This window comes from Cannabis sativa, chromosome 2, assembly GCF_029168945.1.
Source record: "Cannabis sativa cultivar Pink pepper isolate KNU-18-1 chromosome 2, ASM2916894v1, whole genome shotgun sequence".
Taxonomy (NCBI): domain Eukaryota; kingdom Viridiplantae; phylum Streptophyta; class Magnoliopsida; order Rosales; family Cannabaceae; genus Cannabis; species Cannabis sativa.
This window is the reverse complement of record NC_083602.1, coordinates 81,236,404-81,261,940: the sequence shown is the minus strand read 5'-3', so window position 1 is coordinate 81,261,940 and position 25,537 is coordinate 81,236,404. Positions and strand designations below refer to the sequence as shown.

Sequence of the window (25,537 nt, the reverse complement as noted above, 5' to 3'; positions counted from 1 at the left end):
GCTCACAAAGGATAATCGGTCGTGGGTCAACATCCTAAACTCCAATATTGTACTGAGATGGATTTTTGGACAGTTGATAAGCGTGGGAATGATTCCTCTCTTTGGAAAGGGATCCTTGAGGCTCGTGATCTGTGTGTGCCTGGTGCTGGAATTCTAATTGGAAAGGGTGATATTGATCTGTGGACAAAACCGTGGGTGCCGGGGTTCAGTCTGGAGGAGGTTAGAGGTAGTTTTACTTATGCTATTACTCATAAATTTTCCTCTGTTTCGGATCTATTCTTGCCAAGCTCCCAGACATGGGATGTAAACTTGATAAGAGCATGCTTCTCCCACGATGTGGCTGAAGCAATTATACGCATTAAGCCTTTGGAGGGCGATGAGGATCGAGTTTTCTGGAAAAGCAGCAATAAGGGGCTCTTCTCTGTCAAAAACGCATACTGGCTCTCTCAATGCCATCGGTTTCAGGAGGAAAAGATATGTTGGAAAAAGTTATGGAAGTTGGATCTACACCCTCGTCACTCCCTGCTGCTTTGGAAGGCTGTGGGAGGATGTCTCGCTCTCAAAACTAAGCTTACCTTCCTTTATCAACATGACAGACTTTGCTGCTTGTGTAACAATGAGCTGGAAACGGATATCCATCTCTTCTAGGATTGTTTTTTTGCTCGCAGCCTGTGGTTTCAATGTCCTTGGGGCTTGCTTACGGGAAACCAACAGTTTGACTCTTTTGAGAGCCTCTTCCTTTGGCTTAACAACCTCGGCGACCCAATCATGCTGAGGTATGCTGCTTGTATGTTTGAAGGAATTTGGCAGTGCAGAAATGATCTCATTTTTCGGAACATAGCTTCGGACCCTACTGCAATTTCTTGCAGGATTCACAAACGGTTCGGGGAGTTTTATTTGGAGGTGGCTATCACTCAGCATTGCGAAAGACCTGATGTTCACAGTGGCCAGGGATAGTTTGAGGCTTGCCTCATGGTTGATGCTTCGGTGGTGGATCATTCAACTGTTTTGAGTGTTTTTTTGGGTGATTGAAGATGAGACTAAGGCGATCTCCTGCCAAGCGGTTTGTTATGTTCACAGTGTGCTGGAGGCAGAGTTGGAGGCTATTCATCTTGCTTTGGTGGTGGCTATTGAGGAACGGTACTCTTCGGTGGTAATTGTCTCAGACTCAGCAATAGTTGTTGAGGCTCTGAACATCAAAGAATTGCCTCTTGCATGGGGATCTTACCTAATCTTTCGCAAATGTGTTTCTCTTTTAAGTACTTTTCTTATGTTTTGTTTAAGTTTACTCCTTGTGAGGAAAACTCTGTTGCTGATAGGCTTGCCTATTTGGCTAGAGTGAACAATGTGTGCAAAAAATCTGTTGGAAGGGAGGCAGTTCCCCTTGTGACTGCTTTTTAAGGTTTTTTGGTTGAAATAAAGCTTCTTAATTATCAAAAAAAAAATTAAATAAGGTTTATGTGGTATAGTTTTTTAACATTATTTTTAATATATTAAGAGTTTTATTTATATCATATATATTTTTGTAAACATTTTATAAGTTTTATTTATGCCATATTTTTGTAAATATTTCATAAAATTTCATATTTTATCTTTTGCTTTCATTTTTTGTTTTTCTTTTTTTTAATAAATTTTTCAAAATAAGTTGACACTACAATAGATGTAGTAGCTTACTTTTTGCATGCACAGCTACCACCTTGAGTATATTACCGCTATTTTCATCTCCATTTCAATTAATCTTCTGTCATTATTCTTTTTTTTCTTTCCTTTTCATTCTTTCTTCTCTCTTTGTGCTTAGGGTTTCTTAGGCTTCGTTCTATTCTTCTTCTTCTTCAACTTCTCATTTTTTTTCCTTTTGTACGACAGCTACTCAACCTTCTGATTGTGCTTGTTCGTGTATTTGAACTGTTAGAGCAATTCGTGTGGGTTCGAAGGTTACTGTGTGAACATTGTCTTGTAAGTTTTATGTTAATTTTTTTTAGTTTAGAGCTTAAAATGTTTTATTTAGATTTTTGTGTATATCTTTGATTGTAGGTGTTCTTTGTGCGATGATGGGTGGTAGTTTTGGTTATATTTGTGTCTTTTTTTTTTTTTTTGATAATTAAGTCTTTTATTTAAGCAAAGCAAACTAGTGGCCACAAAAGGGGGCCACTTCCCTTAGAAAACCAGAGTTCTTAACTTTAGTGATCCTTGCCCAGCGAGCTAAGGCATCAGCACATTCATTCTCCTGCCCAGGAATAAAAGAAACTCTAACATCCACCAAGGACTTACACAGAACAAGGCAATAGTTAAAAAGAGGGAAGGTATTCCAACCGAAAGGAAGCTCTCTAGCCTCAAAAGCTAAGGCAGTCGATTTGGAGTCAGTCTCAATCCACACCTTAGGAATGTTCCTTGAGATAGCCATTTGCAGGGCGGAGGCGATACCTAATAACTCTGCTTCAAAGACACCCTCAACCGTTGCACAGTCGACCGAGACTAATGAGTCCGAAGGCTGCACTTGCTGGTGCACAGCCGCAAAACCAGCATCTTTACCAACCACAGAAGCATCCACCTGAACACGCCAGAACTCATTGTTGTCATGGGATTTCTGCAGAGTTGGGACCGTAGCCAGAGTCTCCACCTGGTCTTGCCACAACTTGTTTTGCATAAATTCAGTTGCTCTTTGAAGGCTGTCTTTGAAAACCATCTCCACATTGCATTGACTCCCATTGAAAACGATATCATTTCGCCATTTCCAGATTATCTCACAAGCACAAGCCGAAAACAGTTGAAATCACTACTACAAAATTAGCTTTTCCCAACAGTTTATAACTGTCATTTATACTATTTCCCAATGTGGGTGTCATAAAAATGCAAAACTTTAAAAGACGGTTTATAACTGTTGGGAAAAGTCAATTTAAATGACGGTTTACAACTGTTGGAAAAAGTCACATTAAATGACTGTTTATAACTGTCGGCAAAAGTATTATTTAAATTTAATTTATTTTTTTTAAATATTAAATATATATAATAGTATTAATTTTTATAAAAAAAATATAATATTAATTAAAATAAATAAAATTAATATATTTCTAAATTTAAATATCATAATTCATTACAGAAACTATTAAAAAAAAATATATCATAATTGATGAAAACTATACCAAAATCAATGATTATTACAAAAAATACATATGATACAATTCTGAAAAAACAAATAAAGATAAAACAATAGAGAAACTAAATCGGATTATAGGCTATAGCCGCCGCAGACCAGATCGATGTTGTGGCCATCATAATTCCAACGAGTTGTGCACCTCCGATCCATGGTCAGGCAAACAACTCGCACAAATCTCCTTCAAATCTGAGAAAAAAAATTTACAAAACGCATTAAAAAATCAAAAGCTGAAGCACAATCGTTCGAATCATACATGTATAGTATTAGTTAACTTAATTCTATTACTATACAGATATATTTGTATTTACCAATCATACATATATAGTATTTAAAGAACAATTGTCTAATAATCAATAACAGATTCACATTTACTCTCATTTCTTCTCTGAACTCTCTGTTTGATCCAACATTTCTCTCTTCAATTTCTTGTCAATCCCACATAACTCTCTTAACTCTCTTAATAATGCATAATTGGAGGATTCAAAATATTTTAAAAAACTCAAAACGAGATCTATAATTTCTATTTCTAACTCAATGTCCAAAATATGGCTAAACAAATGTCAAAATCCACTATGATCAATTTCTAATTTGTAATACCTGCAAGCTCTTCCAACTTTACCCATTTCAGAGAGAGAAAATGCAGAAAGAGAGAGAGAACGGGAGCAAGAGAGAGAGAAGGATGAGGGAGAGGGGTTGGGGTTTTCTGGTTCATTTGAACCAGTAGCGAGAGAGAAAATGCAGAGAGAGAGAGAACGGGAGCAAGAGACAACGATACCTGAAACATCAGCGAGAGAGAAAATGCCGAGGCCGCTTCGGCTCCGTTTCTTCGGATGCATTGCCATCTGGTGCGTTGTGTTCGGCGTTTGAATGGGCCTGTTCGTCGAAGTTCCGCTCGGCCTGTTCCAGAGCTTCGGGTTCCAGCTCTTCCACCATCGCGCCGCACAAAGAGAAGGTACAGAGAGGGGATCGGGAGAATGAAAGAGAGACGGCATTAGGTTTTCACTTAGGGTTTTTTTTTATCATTTTCTATTTATACCTTTCAATTTTCCTTACAAAATTTATCTTATTTACTTCATTTTAATAAATAAAAATTTGATATAATTAAATACCCCAAATTAAAAATCCTAAACCTTATATAAAAATAAAATGATATAATTTTTAATTAAAGACCTAAATTAATTCTCCAATGACATTTTAATTAAAAATGATTGTCTAATAGTATTTTAGTCCTCTAATAATTTTTCTCTTTTAGATAATTTTTTTTTGAATAACTTTTACAATAAATTTTTAAATACAACTAACTTTTAAAATTATTCTCTAATTGAAAATCTATAAATTTCAAATTTCCCAATTTTATAAATTCTCAAATTATAAATTTAATAAGCAAAAAAAAATCTTTTTTCATTTTTAAATCTGTAACTTTTTTTTTTTTTGGTATTTTATTTAAGGTAAAATTTATTTACACCCCAACAATTTCTAAAAACACCCTATTTTAATAATTTTTATTTTATATAAAATTTATATCATTAATTGTACTAAGTATTTTAACTTTTTTCTTCCAATTCATATTCTTAAAAAATATACTTATCAATGAAAAATAAATTATATTTTAAATATTATGATAAAAATAAAAATAAAAAATTATATGAAATTTTTTTAGAAAAAAATAAAAAAAAAATGCATGATTTACAAAAAATTATGAAAATAAAATCAAAATAAGTATTGAAATTAACATAAAATAATGTGTGGAAAAAAATTTACAAAAAAAAATATTAAGAGTAATTTTTAAAAATTATTTAAATTTATTTCTTTAAATAACAGAGTGTATTTATCATTGTATGGGGGTGTAAATAGAACTCCCCTTATATTTATATTGTTAAATACTAATTTCTTTTATTATGCAAAAAAAATGTACAAATTCTTTTTTTAAAAAAAAAAATCTGAAACTCTTTTTTAGTATTTTCTTTTATTAAATATAAATTTTTTTTATTAAGCAAAAAAAATCTTTTTTTTTTAATTTGAAGTTTTTTAAAACTAAAAAGAACATTTCCCAACAATTTATAACTGTTGGGAATACTAAGTATTCCCAACGGTTGTAAACTGTTGGGAATACTAAGTATTCCCAACAGTTATAAATTGTTGGCATTCACTATTTTCTTTTAAAAAAATTCATTTAGTATTGCCCACGGTTGTCCACCGTTGGCATTGGTTTTTCTCAACGGTTTCTTTGCTTCAGTTTTAAACCGTTGGGAAAAATCTCCACTTACCTTTTCCAACGGTTTTCATAAATGACCCTCTTATTAACCGTTGGGAAAACCCAATTTTGTAGTAGTGAATTCGGGGTCCTGAAGGTTGCACCACTAGGAACCAAACTCCAGGATATTGTTCCAATAAAATGAGTCAAGTCTAACACCTTTTCGAAACAATAGACCCCTAGTGAAAGGACATTGACAGAACATATGCAAAGATGACTCACTCTCAGAATTACAGAAGCAACACGTAGGACTTGATTCCTGAATAAAACTGGTTCTGTTAGTAGTAGGGAGAATGTCCGACAATAATCTCCAACAAAAAAGCTTCAAACGAGGATGAATATCAGTCTTCCATAGTTTCACCCAGATTTTTGATTCATCCTTTAGACGATGTTTTTGGCTGTTCCAGTACGCGCTTTTCACTGAAAAATTTCCTGATTTGGAAGCATTCCAAAACAGAATATCAGGGCCTTCTTGTATCGGTTTAATCTTCAAGATCTCATTAGCAATCTCCTCTTCAAAGCATTCTCTGACCGGGTTTTCATTCCACGAGCGGGTTCCTTCAGAGTACAAATCTCTGACTTTCCAAAGAGCCTAATTACGGACAAATTGAAAGCGGTCTTTGATATCTGCTGGATTACGCCTAGGGATCCAAGGCCTATCCCATAATTCGCACTCTCCTTCAGCAATTAAAACTCCCGCACTGTCCATATAGAGTTTCCTAGCTTGTAGCTGTTGGGTTTTGTGCCCTAAATAAAACCCATTACAATCTGATTAGTTATTAATCTAAGAAATTTGAAGTGATTTATGTTTGCATGAATTTTTCATGCTTATGGTTTAATATATTTAATATATGCACAAAATCAGTTAAGTCCAGAACATATACTTATTCACAATTACAGTATTGTCAACACAGTGGAATGTGATTGTGATTATATGATTCAAAAGACTAAGTCCCTGTTTCATCAGTGTTTTGGATTTACACTGATGTGATAATCAGCGATGATGTGTACTTACACTTGGAGTAAGTGTTATGTTCTTTCCAAGACATTAGTAAAGTATACTAGTTTCGAATGTATGGAGTATACATTGGACTGGACCGATATTGAACTTAGTCAAGATATTATAAACTTACCGTTGTATCTTTCCAAGTCAATATCACTAGTTGATCTTAGATTAAAAGAATCTAAATCCTGATATGATTAGGCTCAACTCAGGAGTACTATTCATGTTCTTTGATTTATTAGTTAAGCCCGCTTTTGGGTCAAGGTGATACGTATATTTTGGGAACATGATAGTATGATTGAGTGGGAGCGCTGAACATAAATATGAAATCTATAGCTTCTACTGGTGTATAGAAGTCAAGTGATGATTCCCTTCAAGCTTAGCTAAATAGAAGTAAATGGATGAGCTCTTGTTTCAGTGACTATATCTTAGATCACTAAAACATCATTTACAGGTAGCTAAGTGTTTTAAGGGGCCAAATACATTGAGGGGTGAAAACGGTAAATATATCCCATCTCGATGTAAATCATCTATATAAAGGATCTTTGATCACATTAAGATTATAACAATGGTTAAATGAGATAGCATGTCTATATCGTGGAACATATAGAATGCTCTATATAAGTTTGAGAGTGCAATTCTAAGTTCTAAGAGTGGATTCAATAAGGAATTAATAAGTTAGGAATTTACTTGCTAAATTCGGTTCGGCTTATTGGAAGCTCAGCATTATAGATCCATGGTCCCCATTCTAGTTGAGACCATACTGCTTGTAAGACTCAATAATTGATTTATGATTAATCAATTATAATTCTAAAGATTAGACTATGTCTAATTTGTGAATTTTCTTTAATTTCTTAAGAGAAAATATAGAATGACATTATATGATTTATAAACCATTCATCCAATGATATATTATTGAGTTGATTCGAAATGAATAAGCTAAGAGCAATTAGGATAATTTCGTATTTAAATAAGAATCCAACGATGCTTCAATTAGCGAGAGTCAAAGTAATCTTATTTATGCAATCTTCTTGTTTCATATTGTAAATACTAGTCTAAGGTGTCATCAATTGATGAACAGCTAGATGTTGCATTTATAATATTTATCTTTCGAGATCTAACACTATTATGTTTGTCTAATGTTGACAATCCATTAGAGATTTGTCCAATTAGAACAACAAACCAAGTTAGACCAACAATGAAGATTCGAAATTAAACTACAATTTAATAACAGAAAATAACATGGTTCAATATAAATTCATACACAATTCAGAAATTATTAAAGATATAGCAAGTAGGAATGACAAGTGAAAAAACTAAAACATACAATCCTAAATAATTTCCAAGGTCTTCAACAAACTGATATCAGTGTCCCGTTTAGGCGAGAGTCAGTGATACCACCCATTGAATAGAGTTGTCAGCTCATCTAAAATGATAAACATTCTAGCAACCTTTTATTCGATCAAGATTGAAATCCAGCGTTGTCCCGTTTAGGCGAGAGTTAAGGCTATTCTATCTTATGAGCTTCCACCATTGTTTCATACTTTTGTAAGTCAAATACAGTTGCCACCATTAGGGTGATCAATACTAATATAAAACACTTACAAATAATATTATCTTTTGAGATTCTACGGCGTTAAATTGCTAAAGAACGTTCCTCCATTAGGGAGGATTACTCACTAAAACAAGAACTATGTAGAACCAACAATGGAGATCGAATGTCCTAATAATAAAACTCATTATTTAAAGTGTATTATCTTCTAATATTTATTTTAATCAATTTATTTTAAATATATATTTATTTAATTGAAATTTCCAATTTAGAATAAAAAAATTCTAAATATAAATTTTTATTTAATATTTATAAAATTATACTTAGATGGATATAAAAATAACATAAATTATTTCCATCTTAGTAATAATTTCTAATAAATATTTAGAAAATTATTCAATTTAAGTTGTTTCAAAATTAATTTAAATTAATTTACAACTCAAATTTAATTTTCTATAAATATATATTGCATTTCAAAAAATTGAAGTATATATAAGAATACAATTTTCAAAAATGCTTGTTAAAATAAAATAAAAATAAATCCTGGAAAAAATTATTCTAATTTTATGTTGGCCCAAAATTAATTAATAAAATTAATTTACAACAAAAATATAATTTTCCTATTTAATTAAATATTTAAGAAAAATTAAGTATCATGATGAGTATCAACTTAAATATTAATTTTCTATTTAATTAAATATCACTAGAAAAATACTTCAAGCAAAAATAATATCCATCTAGACTTTCATTAACTAATTAATTCATTTTCTAATTATAATATATTTTATTTCATTTATTTTAATTAATCATTAAATGAAAAAATCATTGATTTAAGTTGGTCCAAAATTAAAATAAATAATTTTCAACTTTAATCTATTTTTCAAATAAAATTCGACATTTTTGCATCAAAATGGTGCAATTTCAAAATTGTGGGAAAAAGATTAATAAAATAAAATAAAATATATTTTGAAAATTATTCAAATTTAAGTTATTCTGAAATAAGATTTCAAACTTAAAATAATTTTCAATTTTAATTAAATAACATGAAAAAAAAAAATAATATTTAAGTATCATGATGAAAATCAACTTAGATATTTAATTTTCAATTTAATTAAATGTATTAAACTCAAGAAATGAATAATTAAGTATAGAGGAGACTTAATTATTAATTCTAGTTTAATACTAGGAAAAATATACTTAACTTAGATTGTACCAAAATTAATTATTAAACAATTAATTTCACAATCAATGATATTTGCCTATTTTAATATTACAAATAATAACTAGAATAGAATAACTATCTAGAAAATATCTCAATTTAACTAAGTATCTTTTCAAAATTTGAAAAATATCTAATTTAAGTTGTTACAGAAAGAATCTAAAATAACCAACGTAAAAATTTCCAAATAAAATTTAATTAAATATCAAAATTAAGTTGTAACTACCTAATTTAAGAATATTCCATTTTAAGTTTAACAACTTAAAAAAAAATATATGTAGAATCTTCAATAACCAACTCTTAGAATTCCTCAACTTAATTTTAAATTCAAAAGATATTCAAATTTAAGTTGATAAGAAAAATTAGTTAGTAATAACTAATTTATAACTTAAATAGGAATATTTAATGAAATAATTAAAATAAGGTTCAGAAAGAATCTAGTTAGTTAAAATTCTTTATTTAATTAAATACAAGAAAAATACAAATAGTTTATCTAGAAATAATATCTTAAACTGAGAGTGTTTTTCTTAAAATTAACTTTAAAATATTAAAATGAAAAAAAAGTTCATATATTTTAAAAGTTAATTATGTTGCTAATCAATTTTTATTAGGTTAAACTAATTTAATTAACCTAATACATTTATTCAAATCAGGCAAATGGGCCTTCACAATTGGGATAGTTCATGTGAGGGGGAGCTAGGTTCAGTATGTCGTACCCACTTCTATTGGCCCCCATCTCTCACACAAGGCCCAAAAGAGAGGAATTTAACCTTAAAATAAATAACTGTTATTCATTGAATAAGCTCAAATCTAATTGGGCCTAAATAAAATTACTTATGTCAAATTTTATTTTAGCAACCTAGTCTATTTACTTAGTATAACTTAAATGGACTTCCTATATGCATCTAAGCCCAATAGCAAACATATAGGCTCACACAGGTCAAATGATTTGGATGGGCCCTATCATGTTACTAGGTTTACACATATGAAAGCAGTACAAAATTTACCTGTTACAAATTATTCATAAGATCTATTGACAATTGGACTATGATTAAAATCAGATCATTGGATCTGTCAACAAGTTAATCATAACAATTTAGATCAAATAAATAATAGGTTTGTTAAAAAAAAAGTTTTGAATAAACAATATAAAATTAAACAAACATTGTCCATGTAACAAATGTGAAATAAGATATTAATATAATTAAATTATTATTCTTAAAATAACTAAATAAATTTTGAAAATTTAGGGTTGTTAAAACAAATCTTAAAAATCTCAAAATTTAAATTAAGAAAAAAGGAAACTAATTTTAAAATATCTAGGTTTATTTGGATTATTTTTATCAAATTAAATTAAATATCAAATAAGATCAATTATTTGAAAAAAAATATCTTCAATATCACTTTCAAATCTTATAATTTAATAAAATAAACCAATTTTAAAATAGATTTGGTTAGATAATTATTATTTTAGGAATAAAATAATAAATAAATAATAATTACCATAATTATATGTCAAAATATCTCAAATTAAGCATTATTTAAATATCTACAAAAATATCTAAGTTATTTAAATATTTAAAAATAATTTATAAATATCTAATAAGTAAAGAAATGATATAAAATAGTAAAATATCATTTTTAAACTTATAATTTATAAATAATTAAATATTTAACAAAATAACAAACTTTTGAATTTGAAAATATTATGGTTAAAATATCTAGGTTAATTTTAAATTTATTAATTATTTAATTTGTCATATAAGATAATTTTAATATAATATTTCAAATAAAGAGATAAAGTTATCTTTTAATTTAAAATATGTTAAATATCAAAATATCTAATCTTATAATTAAATAATATATAAATATTAAAGAAATTAACAAATTTTTAAATCTGACCATAATTTAAAAAATAAAATAATCAATTTTTAAATTTAAACCTCAAAATACTATGATTAATAATAATTACTAAAAATAAATATTATTAATTGAAATATGATATTTAAGTTCAAATATAATTAAAAATAATATTTTATTTTAAATTTAGGGTTTTAAAATTGGAAAGAATCGAATTTTTGGAAAAAAAATCCCACAAAATCGGGTTTGGAGTGTTGGCTGCTCAGGAGGCTGCACGTACAGCCTCCAGAGGCTGCAAAAACTCCCTTTGCGCGCACGAAGCGAAAGGAGACCCCGAGAAACCTCGGCGCTGGCATGATGTCACTTGGTGGACGTGCAGAGTGCGTGACTGAGGCTTCAGACAATTCTTGTCTGAAGGACGCGCGCGGATGGGCTTCCCAGTCCGAGTGCCTGGTGCTCACGAGCAGCCACTCGACACCATGAAATCTGATTTTTCCAAAAATCATAACTTTCTCAATTTCTATCGGAATCGAGTTCCGTAAAAAACAAAATTGCTTAATTTTTCACAAGGAATCCAAATAAAATATTTTCAAAAACAGAAAAAATATTTTTCCTGGAAAAAAAAGAGTACAACACATACATTCATCAAACCACATGAAACCATCAAAATCAACACATAACATCGTTTTAATTCATATTTCATGAAAGTAAATCATTACCATGGCTCTGGTGCCAGTTGTTGGAATTATTTTACCATGATCTAGATTTACTACCATGTATGTTTCATTAACATCCTAATATGAATTCTAAAACAATGAAATTAAACACATATAAAGTTAGAAAATCTTACATTGGGTGCAACGGAATATAATGACTTCTTCCATTCAGATCTCTAGCCCTTGATTCCTTTCTGTAGCAAAACATTATCAAGATCTAAACCTGGATCTCTTTCTCTCCTTCCTTTGATGTTGATTCTCCTTCTTGTTGATTGGATTTTTCACAATCTTCCACACTATGATTGAGATACCACTTAATGTGTGTGGGCACTACTCTATCACTAGGGTATTTCGAAATTGAAGAGAAGAAAAGAGAAGAGAGGGGCGGCTAGGAGGCTCAAGTTTTTCTCTGAGAGAAAATAAGATGCAAGTCCATAGTTTCTTGAAGCCATCACTTTCTATTTATAGAAAGCCATCTAGGTTTAGGTTAGAATTGTATGGCATTAAAATAATAATAAAATAAATGGTAAAATAATTGCATAGTGGCCGACCATGATATGGATAATGGGCCTCACTTTGCAATTTTGCCATTTTGTCATTTTTCAATCCCATTTTCTCAAAAATACCAATTTTCCAATTTAACCATTTAAATGTCCATTCCAATTATTTAACAACTAAAAATTAATTATTAAATAATATTGTCATTTAATATATTTATTAATTTAGACATATAAAATCTCTTAATTAATAAATAAACCTAGAATCTCTTTTCTTTACAATTTCGCCATTGCTTAGTGAAAATTCATAAAGTAGACATAGCCTAACTTTAGAATTATAAGTGGTTAATTAAAATCAATTAACTGAGTCTTACAAGAAGTATGGTCTCAACTAGTATGGGGACCATGGGCCTACATAACCGAGCTTCCAATAAGTCGAACCGAATTTACCAAGTAAATTCCCTAACTTATTAATTCCTTATTGAATCCACACTTAGAACTTGGAATTGCACTCTCAGTCATATAGAACACTCTTTATATTCCACGATATAGATACGCTATTAATTATCCATTGTTATAATCCTAATTTGATCAATGACCCTCTAATAGATGATCTACATTGAATAGGAACTAAATTACCGTTACACCTTCAATGTATTTTATCCTTAAAACACTTAGCTACGTATAAATGATATTTCAGCGAAGTGAAATGAGATCTCAACCATTTATCTCTGTTTAGCCAAGCTCGAAGGATATCATCGTTTCACTTCTAAATTCCTATAGAAGTTATAGACTCCATATTTATGTTAGCGCTCCCACTTGTTGTATACTGAAATGGTACGTTTTACATTTATCAACTCGCAAGCGCACGAATCTTTATTGTAGTATTGAGATTGTGAAGAACGAGGTCGAACCTATGGGAATAAAATGACAGTAACAGATATTTTCAGAGATATTTGGGGATATTATTAAGGGTTCAGAATCCACTTAAGTGTATATAAAAATATTTATGTTTATATTGATTCTCATAATTTTAATCAGTAATCAAACCAATTATTTTCTAATAAAAATTAGATTTTCCTTCGCTTTAAAATTATAACTTCTAAGCATTAAATGTGAAACAATTTAATGTAAATACAAAAAATCAAAGAATATTATTTTTAATAAAATGTAGAACCAAGCATTAATAATTTCTAACTATCAAAAATACGTGATATTAAAGATGAAAGAAAATTATTTTAAGAAGCGAAAATCATAAGCATATATTGTACTGAGAATCAAAATAACAAAAAACTACTTAATTAAATACACTAGGTTTCATCGTCCACCTTAATAATAAGGGAACTTAGAAACCCATAAGAAAATTAACTAAGAAAAGCGGTAAACTAACTGAGCGTTTTCTCTGGATTTTTCTGTCTGAAACTCTGAAACTGTAACTGAATTCTAAAAACCTAAGCTTCTATTTATAGAAGGGTAAAAGGACTAATGCGCAATTAAACTTATTACAAATTGCATGTGGGTAAAAATATAAATACAAAAAAGTTAATTCGGAGTGACACGTGGCACTGTCGGATTGGCTGCCTTTGATGAGTCGGTGCCACGTGTCGGCTGCAGAATAAAGGAGAAAAATTGCATTTTGTGGCTGAAGGAAACGGACCGAACGATGCCCATTCGCGGGGCATGGCGTGAGGCGCACGCACGGCTAGGGTGAGGCCGTGTGCCTCACGCGCGCGTGAAGAGGGAGAGAGGGCCAAATGGAGCTGCTGCTCCTGTTGCTTTTGCCGAGCCAATGGGCGATCGCCACGTGGTGCTGATGTCGGCAGGGCAAGAAGAAGAGGGCCAATAGGGCTTTTGTCCTTTTGTGCGCTCTTTTGGGCTTCAAAAATACCAATTTTATAGCTTTGGCCTTTATTTTTGTCATTTTTTTTATTTCTTTTCTTTTCTTTTAATAATGCTATTTTTTTTTTTTCAATCAAACACAAACAACATTAAATCCAAACAAAATATTTTCAACATGAAATATATCATAATAATTTTAATGAAAATATTTATTTAAAATCTAATTAATTTGTATTTCTTTAAATAAAAACAATGCATTTTCTTAACTTTTTATTTCTTTTTCCCTATTATGCCATAAATATTAATTATTATTTATAAACAAAGATAAAATTAATCTTTAATAAATTATTTTCAATATAAAAATATATTGTATTAATTTCATGAAAATATTATAAAGAATTAATTTTATTTTGTATTTTTACACTATAAAATATGTAGTATTTTAGCATTTAACACCACTCAATTATACTATCATGTTCCCAAAATGTACGTATCACCCTGACCCAAAAGTAGGCTTAACTAACAAATCAAAGAACATGTATAATACTCTTGAGATCGAACCTAACCATATCAGGATTAAGATCATTTGATCTAGGATCAACAGGCGATATTGAATTGAATAGATATTACGGTAAATTTTAACAAATCTAATCAAAGTTCAATATCGGTCCCTTCCGATATATACTCCATACATCCGATACTGGTAAACTTTACCAATGCCCTGGAAAGGACATAACACTTATCCAAGGTGTAAGAATACCTATCGCTGATTATCATGCCAGTCTAAATCCAGTGAACTAACAAATCAGGGAATAAACTTTTGAATATGTAATCAAGATTATATTCCACTGTGCTCACAACACTATAATCATTAACAAATATATATGTTCTGGACTTAAATAGAATTTATACATTATATATAATCATGAAATAAATCATGTGAACCATGCAACATAAAATGTTATTTCTGATCTTTATTAGTAAATTTGATTATATTGAAATGAGTTTTATTTAGGGCACAAAACCCAACAGAGCCATCACTATCTATTTATAGGTAACCACTTAGGTTTAGGTTAGAATTATTTGGCATTAAAAAAATGAAAAAATAAATGATAAAAGCCATTAAGTGTGGTCGGCCATGGGCTTTGGATATTGGGCCTCACTTATGCAATTTTGCTGTTTTATCATTTCTGCATCTCATTTTCTCAAAAACGCCAATTTTTAAATTCAACCATTTAAATGCTAATTCTAATTATTTAATAACTAAAAATTAATTATTAAATAATAATGTCATTTAATATATTTATTAATTAGACATATAAAGTCTCTTAAGTAACAAATAAAACCTAGAATCTCTTTTCTTACAATTTTGTCCTTGCTTAGTGAAAATTCATAAACTAGACATAGTCTAACTTTAGAATTATAATTGATTAATTAAAATCAATTAACTGAGTCTTACAAGCAGTATGGTCTCAACTAGTATGGGGACCATGGGCCTATATAACCGAGCTTCCAATAAGACGAACCGAATTTACCAAGTAAATTCCCTAACTTATTAATTCCTTATTGAATCCACACTTAGAACTTGGAATTGCACTCTCAGTCATATAGAACGCTCTATATGTTCCACGATATAGATACGCTATTAATTATCCATTGTTATAATCCTAATTTGATCAATGACCCTCTAATAGATGATCTACATTGAATAGGAACTAAATTACCGTTACACCTTCAATGTATTTTATCCTTAAAACACTTAGCTCCGTATAAATGATATTTCACCGAAGTGAAATGAGATCTCAACCATTTATCTCTGTTTAGCCAAGCTCGAAGGATATCATCGTTTCACTTCTAAATTCCTAGAGAAGTTATAGACTCCATATTTATGTTAGCGCTCCCACTCAATTATACTATCATGTTCCCAAAATGTACGTATCACCCTGACCCAAAAGTAGGCTTAACTAACAAATCAAAGAACATGTATAATACTCTTGAGATCGAACCTAACCATATCAGGATTAAGATCATTTGATCTAGGATCAACAAGTGATATTGAATTGAATAGATATTACGGTAAATTTTAACATATCTAATCAAAGTTCAATATCGGTCCCTTCCGATGTATACTCCATACATCCGATACTGGTAAACTTTGCCAATGCCCTGGAAAGGACATAACACTTATCCAAGGTGTAAGAATACCTATCGCTGATTATTATGCCAGTCTAAATTCAGTGAACTGACAAATCAGGGAATAAACTTTCGAACATATAATCAAGATTATATTCCACTGTGCTGACAACACTATAATCATTAACAAATATATATGTTCTGGACTTAAATAGAATTTATACATTATATAATAATGAAATAAATCATGTGAACCATGCAACATAAAATGTTATTTCTAATCTTTATTAGTAAATTTGATTATATTGAAATGGGTTTTATTTAGGACACAAAACCCAACATAGGTAACCACTAGGTTTAGGTTAGTAATTATTTGGCATTAAAATAATGAAAATATTAATTGGAAAAACCCTCTTCAAGTGGCCGACCATGGTCTTAATGGGCCCCACTTGGAATTTTGCAGTTTTAACAATTTTCATTTCTATTTTCTCAAAAACGCTAATTTTCTAATTCTAACCATTTAAATTCCAAAATTAATTATTTAATAACTAAAATAGATTATTAAATAATATTGTCATTTAACATAATTATTAATTAGACATATAGAGTCTCTTAATTAATAAATAAACCTAGAATCTCTTTTCTTCACAATTTCGCCCTTGCTTAGTGAAAATTCACAAACTAGACACAGTCTAATTCTAGAATTATAATTGATTAATCATAAATCAATTATTGAGTCTTACAAGCAGTATGTTCTCAACTAGAATGGGGACCATGGACCTATATTACTGAGCTTCCAATAAGTCGAACCGAATTTACCAAGTAAATTCCCTAACTTATTAATTCCTGGTTGAATCCACTCTTAGAACTTGGAATTACACTCTCAGTTATATAGAGCGCTCTATATGTTCCACGATATAGATACGCTATCTTATTTAACCATCGTTATATCTTATTTTGATTAAAGATCCTCTATATAGATGATTTACTCCGAGAAGGGATAAATTTACCGTTTTACCCCTCAATGTATTTGGCTCCTTAAAACACTTAGCTACCTGTAAATGATGTTTTAGTGAACTAAAATATAATCACTAAAACAAGAGCTCATCCATTTACTTCTATTTAGCTAAGCTCGAAGGAAATCATCACTTGACTTCTAAACACCTGTAGAAGCTATAGATTCCATATTTATGTTCAGCGCTCCCACTCATTCATACTATCATGTTCCCAAAATATACGTATCACCCTGACCCAAAAGTAGGCTTAACTAATAAATCAAAGAACATGAATAGCACTCCTGAGATTGAGCCTAGGCATATCAGGATTTAGATTCTTTTTATCTAAGATCAACTAGTGATATTGTCTTAGAAAGATACAGCAGTAAGTATTATAATATCTTTAACTAAGATCAATATCGGTCCAGTCCAATGTATACTCCATACATTCGAAACTAGTATACTTTGCCAATGTTCTGGAAAGAACATAACACTTACTCCAAGTGTAAGTACACTTCATCGCTGATTATCACATCAGTGTAAATCCAAAACACTGATGAAACATGGACTTAGTCTTTTGAATCATATAATCACAATCACATTTCACTGTGTTGACATCACTGTAATTGTGAATGAATATATGTTCTGGACTTAACTGATTTTGTGCATATATTAAACCATAAGCATGAAAAATACATCACTTCAAATCTCTTATTGATAATAAATCAGATTAGATTGTAATGGGTTTTATTTAGGGCATAAAAACCCAACATTTACATTGCATGAATTTGGCTTTTGATATTAGAGGGAGTTGTTTTGAACGAGTAAAACCGAAAACAAATGTGTATTTTCAGTTTCTTTCCAGTTTTTCTGGTTTTTTTTTTATTTCTGTAATTTTTTGTTTAGATCATTGTAGGTCTTCTTTTCCAGTTGATTTTCGCCGGAATTAATGATTACATTAGCCTCGTTTTGGTTTCATTCTGGTTGTGTTGCTGATTTGAACGATGGAGGTATGTTCATCTTCATCGTTCGTTCCGTGCGGCTTAAGGTTTGGAGCATGTGGTATTTTTGTAAATATTTAGATGTGGGCTGTATAAATGTTTAATGGGCCGGCCCATAGTATTTTTGTAATTTTTTTTCTTTTTTGTATTTTCCTATTTTTTTCCAATATTAAAATTAAATAAATATGTAATAAGTAAATTTTTATAATTTTTATTAACTAATTTTTTATTTTGGCAGGAATACTTACTTAATTTTCATTAACGTAATCAATGTATTTGGGCCATTTTCCATGTTAGCCCATTTCCTACGGCGATACGAAGAGAAAGTATGGAGAGAGTTCCTTGAGGCCTACTTCTCGTCTCTATTATAATTCCTTTCTCTGTTTCTCAATTAGGTTTCTAAGAACAATAACAACTGTTATTTCTTTGCTCTTCCGATTCCTTTCCTTCGCCTTCATAGCATGTAATTTCCTTTTACTCTTTCCCACTCCCCCCACTCCCACTCTCTTCTAAATTCTTTCTCCTTATCTTAATTTTGCGATTTTTATAAATGTCTTTTATCTGGATTAATTAGGTGGAAAATTTTCGAGGGAGATCTGAATCGTCTTGTTCTTGATCACGTTCATGATCATGATGGCCCTTGAACAACAAGGTATATTTTTTCTTTCTCTAATCTTTGTTTTTCATGGATTGTAATTTGTTTAATGTGTATGTGTGGTCATCTATGTCTTCATTCGTATCGAGATCTATGTTTGTATTTTTTTTTTTATTTATTTTTAATGTGTAAAATTAGATTTTTTTAAATGTATAAAAGTAGATTAAGTGATGGGTACTGATGTTTACTGTTTTTTAATTTAATGTACTGGGCAAGGATACTGAATATGTTACAACGCTTCCATAAGTCAGTAATGGGGAGTTATGTTATAATTGGCTACAGTTAACTTTGCTCCTAAATTCAGAGCAGGCTAATTCATAAGTTGAAAATTGCAAGTTTTGTAATTTGGTGTTTAATACCCCAACCTCTCTCTCTCTCTCTCTCTCTCTCTCTCTCTCTCTCTCTCTATTTTTTTTTTCTCTTTTTATATATTAATTGAATTTCCGAATTTTATAAATTATACTAAACTTGACACTCATCAAAAGAAAAATCTCATCCAACTAAACAAAAAAATATTCCTTTGAAATGCATTCTTTGCTTTAGCTAGGCGAGGTGTTAGTCTCGTGTTGGACGGAGGCATAAGCCTCACTCAACATTTTTTTTTTTGATAGAAATCTTCACTCTTAACTTTTTTTACAAAAAATATCACAAAATTTTCACAAGCCCCATTACGGTTTTCCTAATAAATTAAATTTGTATACATTATGTGGGAAATCTTGCATCTTTAGGGATTCAAAGGCCAATTTACAAGTGAAAATTCTTTAATCATCACTCAACCAAGTGTATTTTATTAATCCTGAGGTGAATAATGACTATGTATACTTGGTAATGGCTTGTTTATTGGCTATTCTATGATGAATTAACTTGTAAGACATACCAGGCTGCAGATTGCAGTGCTGGGGCTCTTATTTAGGCTGTTTTGTGACTGATAAAGCTGCATTGAGGCTTGAGGTCTGTAAATTTATAGAGGTTAACATATGGGTGGCATTTTTGTTTGGGATCGAAAAGGAAGATCTGTTTTTGTGGTGCTTAGGATGTGTGAGATATACTGTAATTAACATCATAAAATAAAAGTGATAAAAATCGTTGAATATTTGATGTCATTTTATTGGGTGTACTGTGTAGACTAGAGTTAGGGCTCAAGGGTGGTAGTATTATAAAAAATGTGGATGAACTGGAACAAAAAACAAGCTTGAATATTTTCTGAGGATTTCTTTTTCCTCACTTATTCTATTTTTCCTAAATAAAGTGTTTCTGAATTTTTTTTTTTCTTAAATATAGCGATCTGGTCGTATCCAGAAAATTAAGTAGATGGTCCAGCCAAAAAAAGAAAAGATGAGCAGTTTACCGGTTTGATAGTGTAGAAATCCAGCACATTTTTTCAGTACACTGGATTTTAGAGACAACATGAAGTTGGTTCTAAGTTTTGAGGGTTGGTCCTGCTATTCTCTATGTGTCATGCAGTAGTCCTTGCCCCTTGTCTTGGATTTTTATTTTATATATTTAATTTGCATTCTCAATGATATGGAGCTTCCAGATTTTGATACTGTCTTCTTTGCTCAACACGTTTAGGTTGCAGCATGGGGATTGAGGTATTTCAGTTCTGTTATTTCGATATGCTATATGGAGGTTCATCTAATCATTCATTTGAACCCAATACATGTCCTCAGCGTGTGTGAATCCATTAGGCTGTGTTATTGTTAAAGCTAAACTCTTACTTGGCCTTCAGCTCATATGATGTCTGAAGGCCAAGTAAGAGGTAAATCGTCTTGGTTGCGTGTTTTATGTAATACGTTGCTTTGCTTCTATTATATTTCCAATACCTCTTCATTTTCTCTTTTATTTAAATAGTTTACTTGTTTGTGAATTTGGAAAAGTAATAAGAGAAGGAACCAAAGCTGAAACTATGCTGAAACATAGTTATACTCAGGCACAGAGCTATAAATAAAATTCAGGAGTAGATTTGTATTGAAATTTTAATGTTGAAATGATGAATTGTTATTTTCTTAGATCCATATTTAGTGATGTATAAATAAATCGAATCCTTGAAACTTTAAGTTTCAGATGAAACATAGGGCAGTAAAAAATAAAGATTCATTGTTTGGTTTGAAATTCAGAAGGTACATGTAAAATAATATATGCTAGCTCAACAAACAGAACAACTTGGTGATCGAGTCTCATTGAAGAGTCTGTTCAGTTGCAAGGTCTTCCTGTAGCTTGTAATGCTTGACACAAAGCCTTTATTATACAGAATACTTAGATACAACGTACAAGTTGAGTCAAGTTTTTGTTTTCTTGAGCGATGCTTTGTTGTTCTTCCGTAAACCATGTATTTCCTGCCACAATGTGCTTTTAGTATCTAAAAATGAAGTTTTAAGACATTGGGTTTTGAATAGAGAAGATTATGGTAGTTGGTCCTACGCTTTGCCGATTTATTTTCACCTTATATCCACGTAGTGTTGATGTTGTGTAACAATCAACTATACTTATAGCATATATACATTGAAATTATAAATATTAGTAGAAAATAGGTCTCTCTACAGCTTGCCCCACCTCCCCTCCCTTGAGCAACAGAGAGTTTTGGTTTAAATGAATTTGGGTGGAATTCTATAAGCAACAGAGAGGGTTTTGGTTTGTAATTTGCACCGTGCAATTTGATTGGCTGAAGTGACAAACTAGAACTAGCTAGATAACTATTGGTTGCTTTAATATGTATAGTATACCTAGAGGTAGCTGGCATAACATTTACGTTATTGGCATGGTTTAGAATTTAGAGATAAAACTAGGCAACCTGAGTATTGTATAATATTATATCCAGAACTAGCTTGCTAATCTTTCTTTGATATTTACAGTAGATATACGTACATAGAAATCTGAGTAATTTTCTACTGCAAAACTAGAAATCTGGTGCATATATATAGATCAAGTTGAACTTTTTATTTTATAATAGATCATAGATATGCATACATAGAAATCTGAATAGTTTTCTATTTTCTATTTTCTTTGCCCTTGATTATGAAGCATGGTTCTTCATTTGTGTCAATGCCTATTTTCTTTGCACTCAGTTTTATTTTAATGAAAGAAAAACTATTAAAGGTCTTGATAAATACACATTTCCATTGCAGTTTTTCACACGAAATAAGAGTCCATATTGATTTTGTTTTATTAAAACATGGTGTAATGTGTTAATATTATTATTATTATTGATACGCTTGTGATCGCTGACTTCCTTTATCTTCCCATGCATTGTGAACTGATCAACTGTAGCTTCTGTGGCAGAGAAAATGCAGAAGTACTGTGAAGCATCCACAAGATGCCTCCATGGGAAAGCAATACGTCATAACATGCAATATGAGGGTACCTTTGAAGAAGGATCGTCTAAGCCTAAAGATGGAACTGTTAGCTACACTGGAGATGGCATTACTGAAGGTGGATCTCTTGACAGCACATACTTTGTGCCTTCTAGTGACGGTTACCATAGACCAATCTATCAACAGGAATTTTATGTTTGGTCAGGATATCATCCTGACAATCAGAGGGCCCAACAGAACCAATTTTATGCACTAGAAGATCATTTCTCTCCTATGAGTCATGACTACTGTATTCCAGATGATAATCGATTTCAATATGTTCCCTTCAGGAAGGTATTCCAAAATTACCAAGCAGAGTTTATAAACCAAGAGTTTCAGTATTTTGTGGTTATAGACTTTGAGGCAACTTGTGACAAAGAAAAGAATCCTCATCCACAAGAAATTATAGAGTTCCCATCCGTACTTGTGAATAGTATGACTGGACAGCTGGAAGATCAATTTCAAGTATATGTGCGTCCTACTCACAATCAACATCTTACTGATTTTTGCAAAGAGCTTACCGGTATTCAGCAAACACAGGTAATGAGATTTTCTTCCATCAACTTTTTCAGAAGAAAAATTTAAACCTCAGCACTTGTCTTGAAGTAGTATTTTCTCTTAGTTAATTAATGTCAATACAATGCCAGTTCTAACAATCTACCTGCTTCACTGATATAAAACCAGACACTAGAGTTTGCCTTTTTTTGAAGTTCAATTTATTTGTTTATGAATTCCGTGTATATTCATTACAGGTTTTAACTTATTAATTTGTTTGTGAATCTGTTTCGATCCAGGTTGACAAAGGTGTTCTATTAAGTGAAGCCCTGTTGCTGCATGATAAATGGCTGGAAGAGAAGGGTGTTAAGCAAACCAATTTTGCTGTAGTTACATGGTCTAATTGGGATTGTCGGGTAATGCTGGAATCTGAATGTCAATTCAAAAGGATCCGTAAGCCACCATACTTCAACAGGTACTGCTTATTCTCATGCAAGTAAAGATGTAAATTTGAAATTCATATATTATGTTTTGCTTGAGAGCTAATCTTCTAGGCTAATGGTATAAATTTTCTGTTTCATCCATTTACAGATGGATCAACTTGAAGGTCCCGTTTCATGAGGTATTTGGTGGGATAAAGTGCAACCTTAAAGAAGCTGTGAAGTTGGCTGGTATTGTATGGGAAGGCCGTGCCCACTGTGGTCTTGATGACGCTAAGAACACTGCTCGTCTTCTTACTAACCTCATGCATCGTGGATTCCACTTTTCCATAACTAACTCACTGACATGGCAACCTGTGGAGCTTCCGTTAACAATGCAACAGTTTGTGGGGTGCCAACCTGGCATTTCCCAACAACCCCCTAGAACGAAGGCCCAATTGGTACCTTTAGTCCAGTTTCATCAGATTCAGGTTGATCAAAGCAAAGAGAAACATGTTTTCTGCTTCTGCGGTGCCATCAGTAGAAAGCTAGTGGTACAAAAACCAGGACCAAAGCATGGATGCTTCTTCTTCGGCTGTGGTAATTGGACTGCCACTAGAGGAGCCCTTTGCCCTTATTTTGAATGGGCTACTGTCTGATCGAAGAAGCCCTTTAATCTACTCTTTAACATTTCACTAGGAAAAAGAAAGGGAAAAAGAAGAATGAAGGTGCTTCTGGGTGATAGGTGTCTCATTTTAGTTGGGCTCTAACTTGTAAAGTTTGACTTCTTTATCAAAGAGGGGAATTGATGATAGGACGGTATTTACCTACGAAAAGGAGTGCATTTCCATTAGCAGTTTTTAGTTTTTTTAATTAAAAAATAAGGAAATTCGGAATTTATTACTTATTAGGTTTGATATAAAGAAATGGGGGACCTTGCCAGCAGTACTCAAATAATAGTTATCAGGGCATTTATTTATTTATTTATTTTGTTTTTTGGAAAAAAGTTATCAGGGCATTGTTTCTATATTTATCGAAGAAAATTTGGTTGTTCCTTTTCTTTTACTTCTCATGTTTTAATTTTTTAGTTTTTAATTTACAGAAATGATTTATCAATATGGTGTGCTTTTTTTTTTTTTTTTGAAACGGATCAATATGGTGTGCTTAAGATGTGTGGAATGCCTATAATGAGTATTGAAAATTGATTTTCTAAGAATTATTGAATTCCTTGCTTGATAAATGTGTCTCTAAGATGATCCTTAATAGTTGTACCATTTTGGTGTATTTTGTGTGAAGAGGACAAGGAACCTAGACCCAATTTTGGACTTAGACACAGGATCCAGACTTCGGACATGGATCTAGATCCGGACTCGAGAATCGGACCCAAACTCGGACCTGGATGGACCTCGGACCCTGGATCTGAATCGAACTCGAATTTTGATCTAGGACTCGGGACTTGGACCCAAACTCGGGACCCGAATTGGTACCTGGACCTATGACCCGGGGCGCCGAACCTGGACCCGAACCTAGGACTCAAAACCCAAATAAAATTAAAATTTTGGGTTGGATCAGATGTGATTCTAATAAGTCGAGTCAGATCTGATCGATTCGAGTATTTGATAAAGTGGAGCGGGGCGTAGCGGATCATTGCATGATTTGGATCAGGTCAATTCATAGCCGGATCAGATCCAACTCGATCTAAATACACTCCTAATTATTATGGAATATTACTAACCATTTATAACGCGTTACCTCTAAGTGGTACTACCAACTGCCACCTCATAGCAATGGCTTTTACAAACATATAAAAAATTAGGGGTGTTCATTAAATAGTCGTTCCAATCCAATCCGCACGATCTAATCCAATCTAATCTGCAAAGTGCGAATATCCGCACTTGTGCGTATTGGATTGGATTGGATTGGAAAATTCAAAATCTGCACTTGTGCATATTGGATGTTAATTGACATATAAAAGTAATCGATCCAATCCAGTCTATACATATTTATTACAAAAATTTAAAAATTATATATACAATTAACATTTTAATGTAAAGAAAATAATATTTTAAAAGTCTAATACATATAATAAAATTATATTTTAAAACTTAATAGATCAAATGTATATTCTGTTCTTATATATAATTTTTTTTTGTTCTACATACAATTTAAAACAAAATTTAATATTTTTTTATACATACAATTTTTTTCTTCCTTTAAATTTGTTATTTGTTATTTTATTTATTTTAATTTGTTGTTGGAGACATAAATAACAATAATTTATTTTATTTTATTGCTAGTTATGTGAAAAAAAATTGTTTTTCATAAATAATAAATAATTTAGTTTAAAAAGTAACCAATCTAAAAGAACTGATCCAATCCACACTGTTGTGGA

At 31.3% G+C, this 25,537-nt stretch overlaps 1 protein-coding gene across 3 annotated transcripts; it reads left to right on the top strand.

The window, feature by feature from the left end:
* Window positions 1-18,491: 18,491 nt before the first annotated feature.
* On the top strand, window positions 18,492-24,210 carry LOC115719110 (uncharacterized). 3 transcript variants are annotated; one of them, XM_030648029.2, is made up of 6 exons: window positions 18,529-18,689; window positions 18,801-18,878; window positions 20,454-20,473; window positions 22,161-22,771; window positions 23,026-23,201; window positions 23,318-24,210. In XM_030648029.2, the coding sequence occupies exons 4-6, from the start codon at window positions 22,166-22,168 to the stop codon at window positions 23,802-23,804; spliced, it is 1,269 nt and encodes a 422-aa protein (XP_030503889.2). In that variant the 5' UTR covers window positions 18,529-18,689; window positions 18,801-18,878; window positions 20,454-20,473; window positions 22,161-22,165; the 3' UTR covers window positions 23,805-24,210. The 3 variants fall into 3 exon arrangements, with proteins under 3 accessions (XP_030503888.2, XP_030503887.2, XP_030503889.2); XM_030648028.2 differs by lacking the exon at window positions 20,454-20,473 and having other exon boundaries at window positions 18,492-18,689; XM_030648027.2 differs by lacking the exon at window positions 20,454-20,473 and having other exon boundaries at window positions 18,528-18,689; window positions 22,149-22,771.
* The last annotated feature ends 1,327 nt before the right edge of the window (window positions 24,211-25,537 follow it).

What these genes read in the sequence shown, in the direction of transcription:
- LOC115719110 (XM_030648027.2), top strand. Translation starts at nt 18,851, where the DNA reads ATGATCATGATGGCCCTTGAACAACAAG. An exon ending in CCGGTATTCAGCAAACACAG is followed by an intron (nt 22,772 to 23,025) that starts GTAATGAGATTT and finishes GTTTCGATCCAG; the next exon opens with GTTGACAAAGGTGTTCTATT. An exon ending in AAGCCACCATACTTCAACAG is followed by an intron (nt 23,202 to 23,317) that starts GTACTGCTTATT and finishes ATCCATTTACAG; the next exon opens with ATGGATCAACTTGAAGGTCC.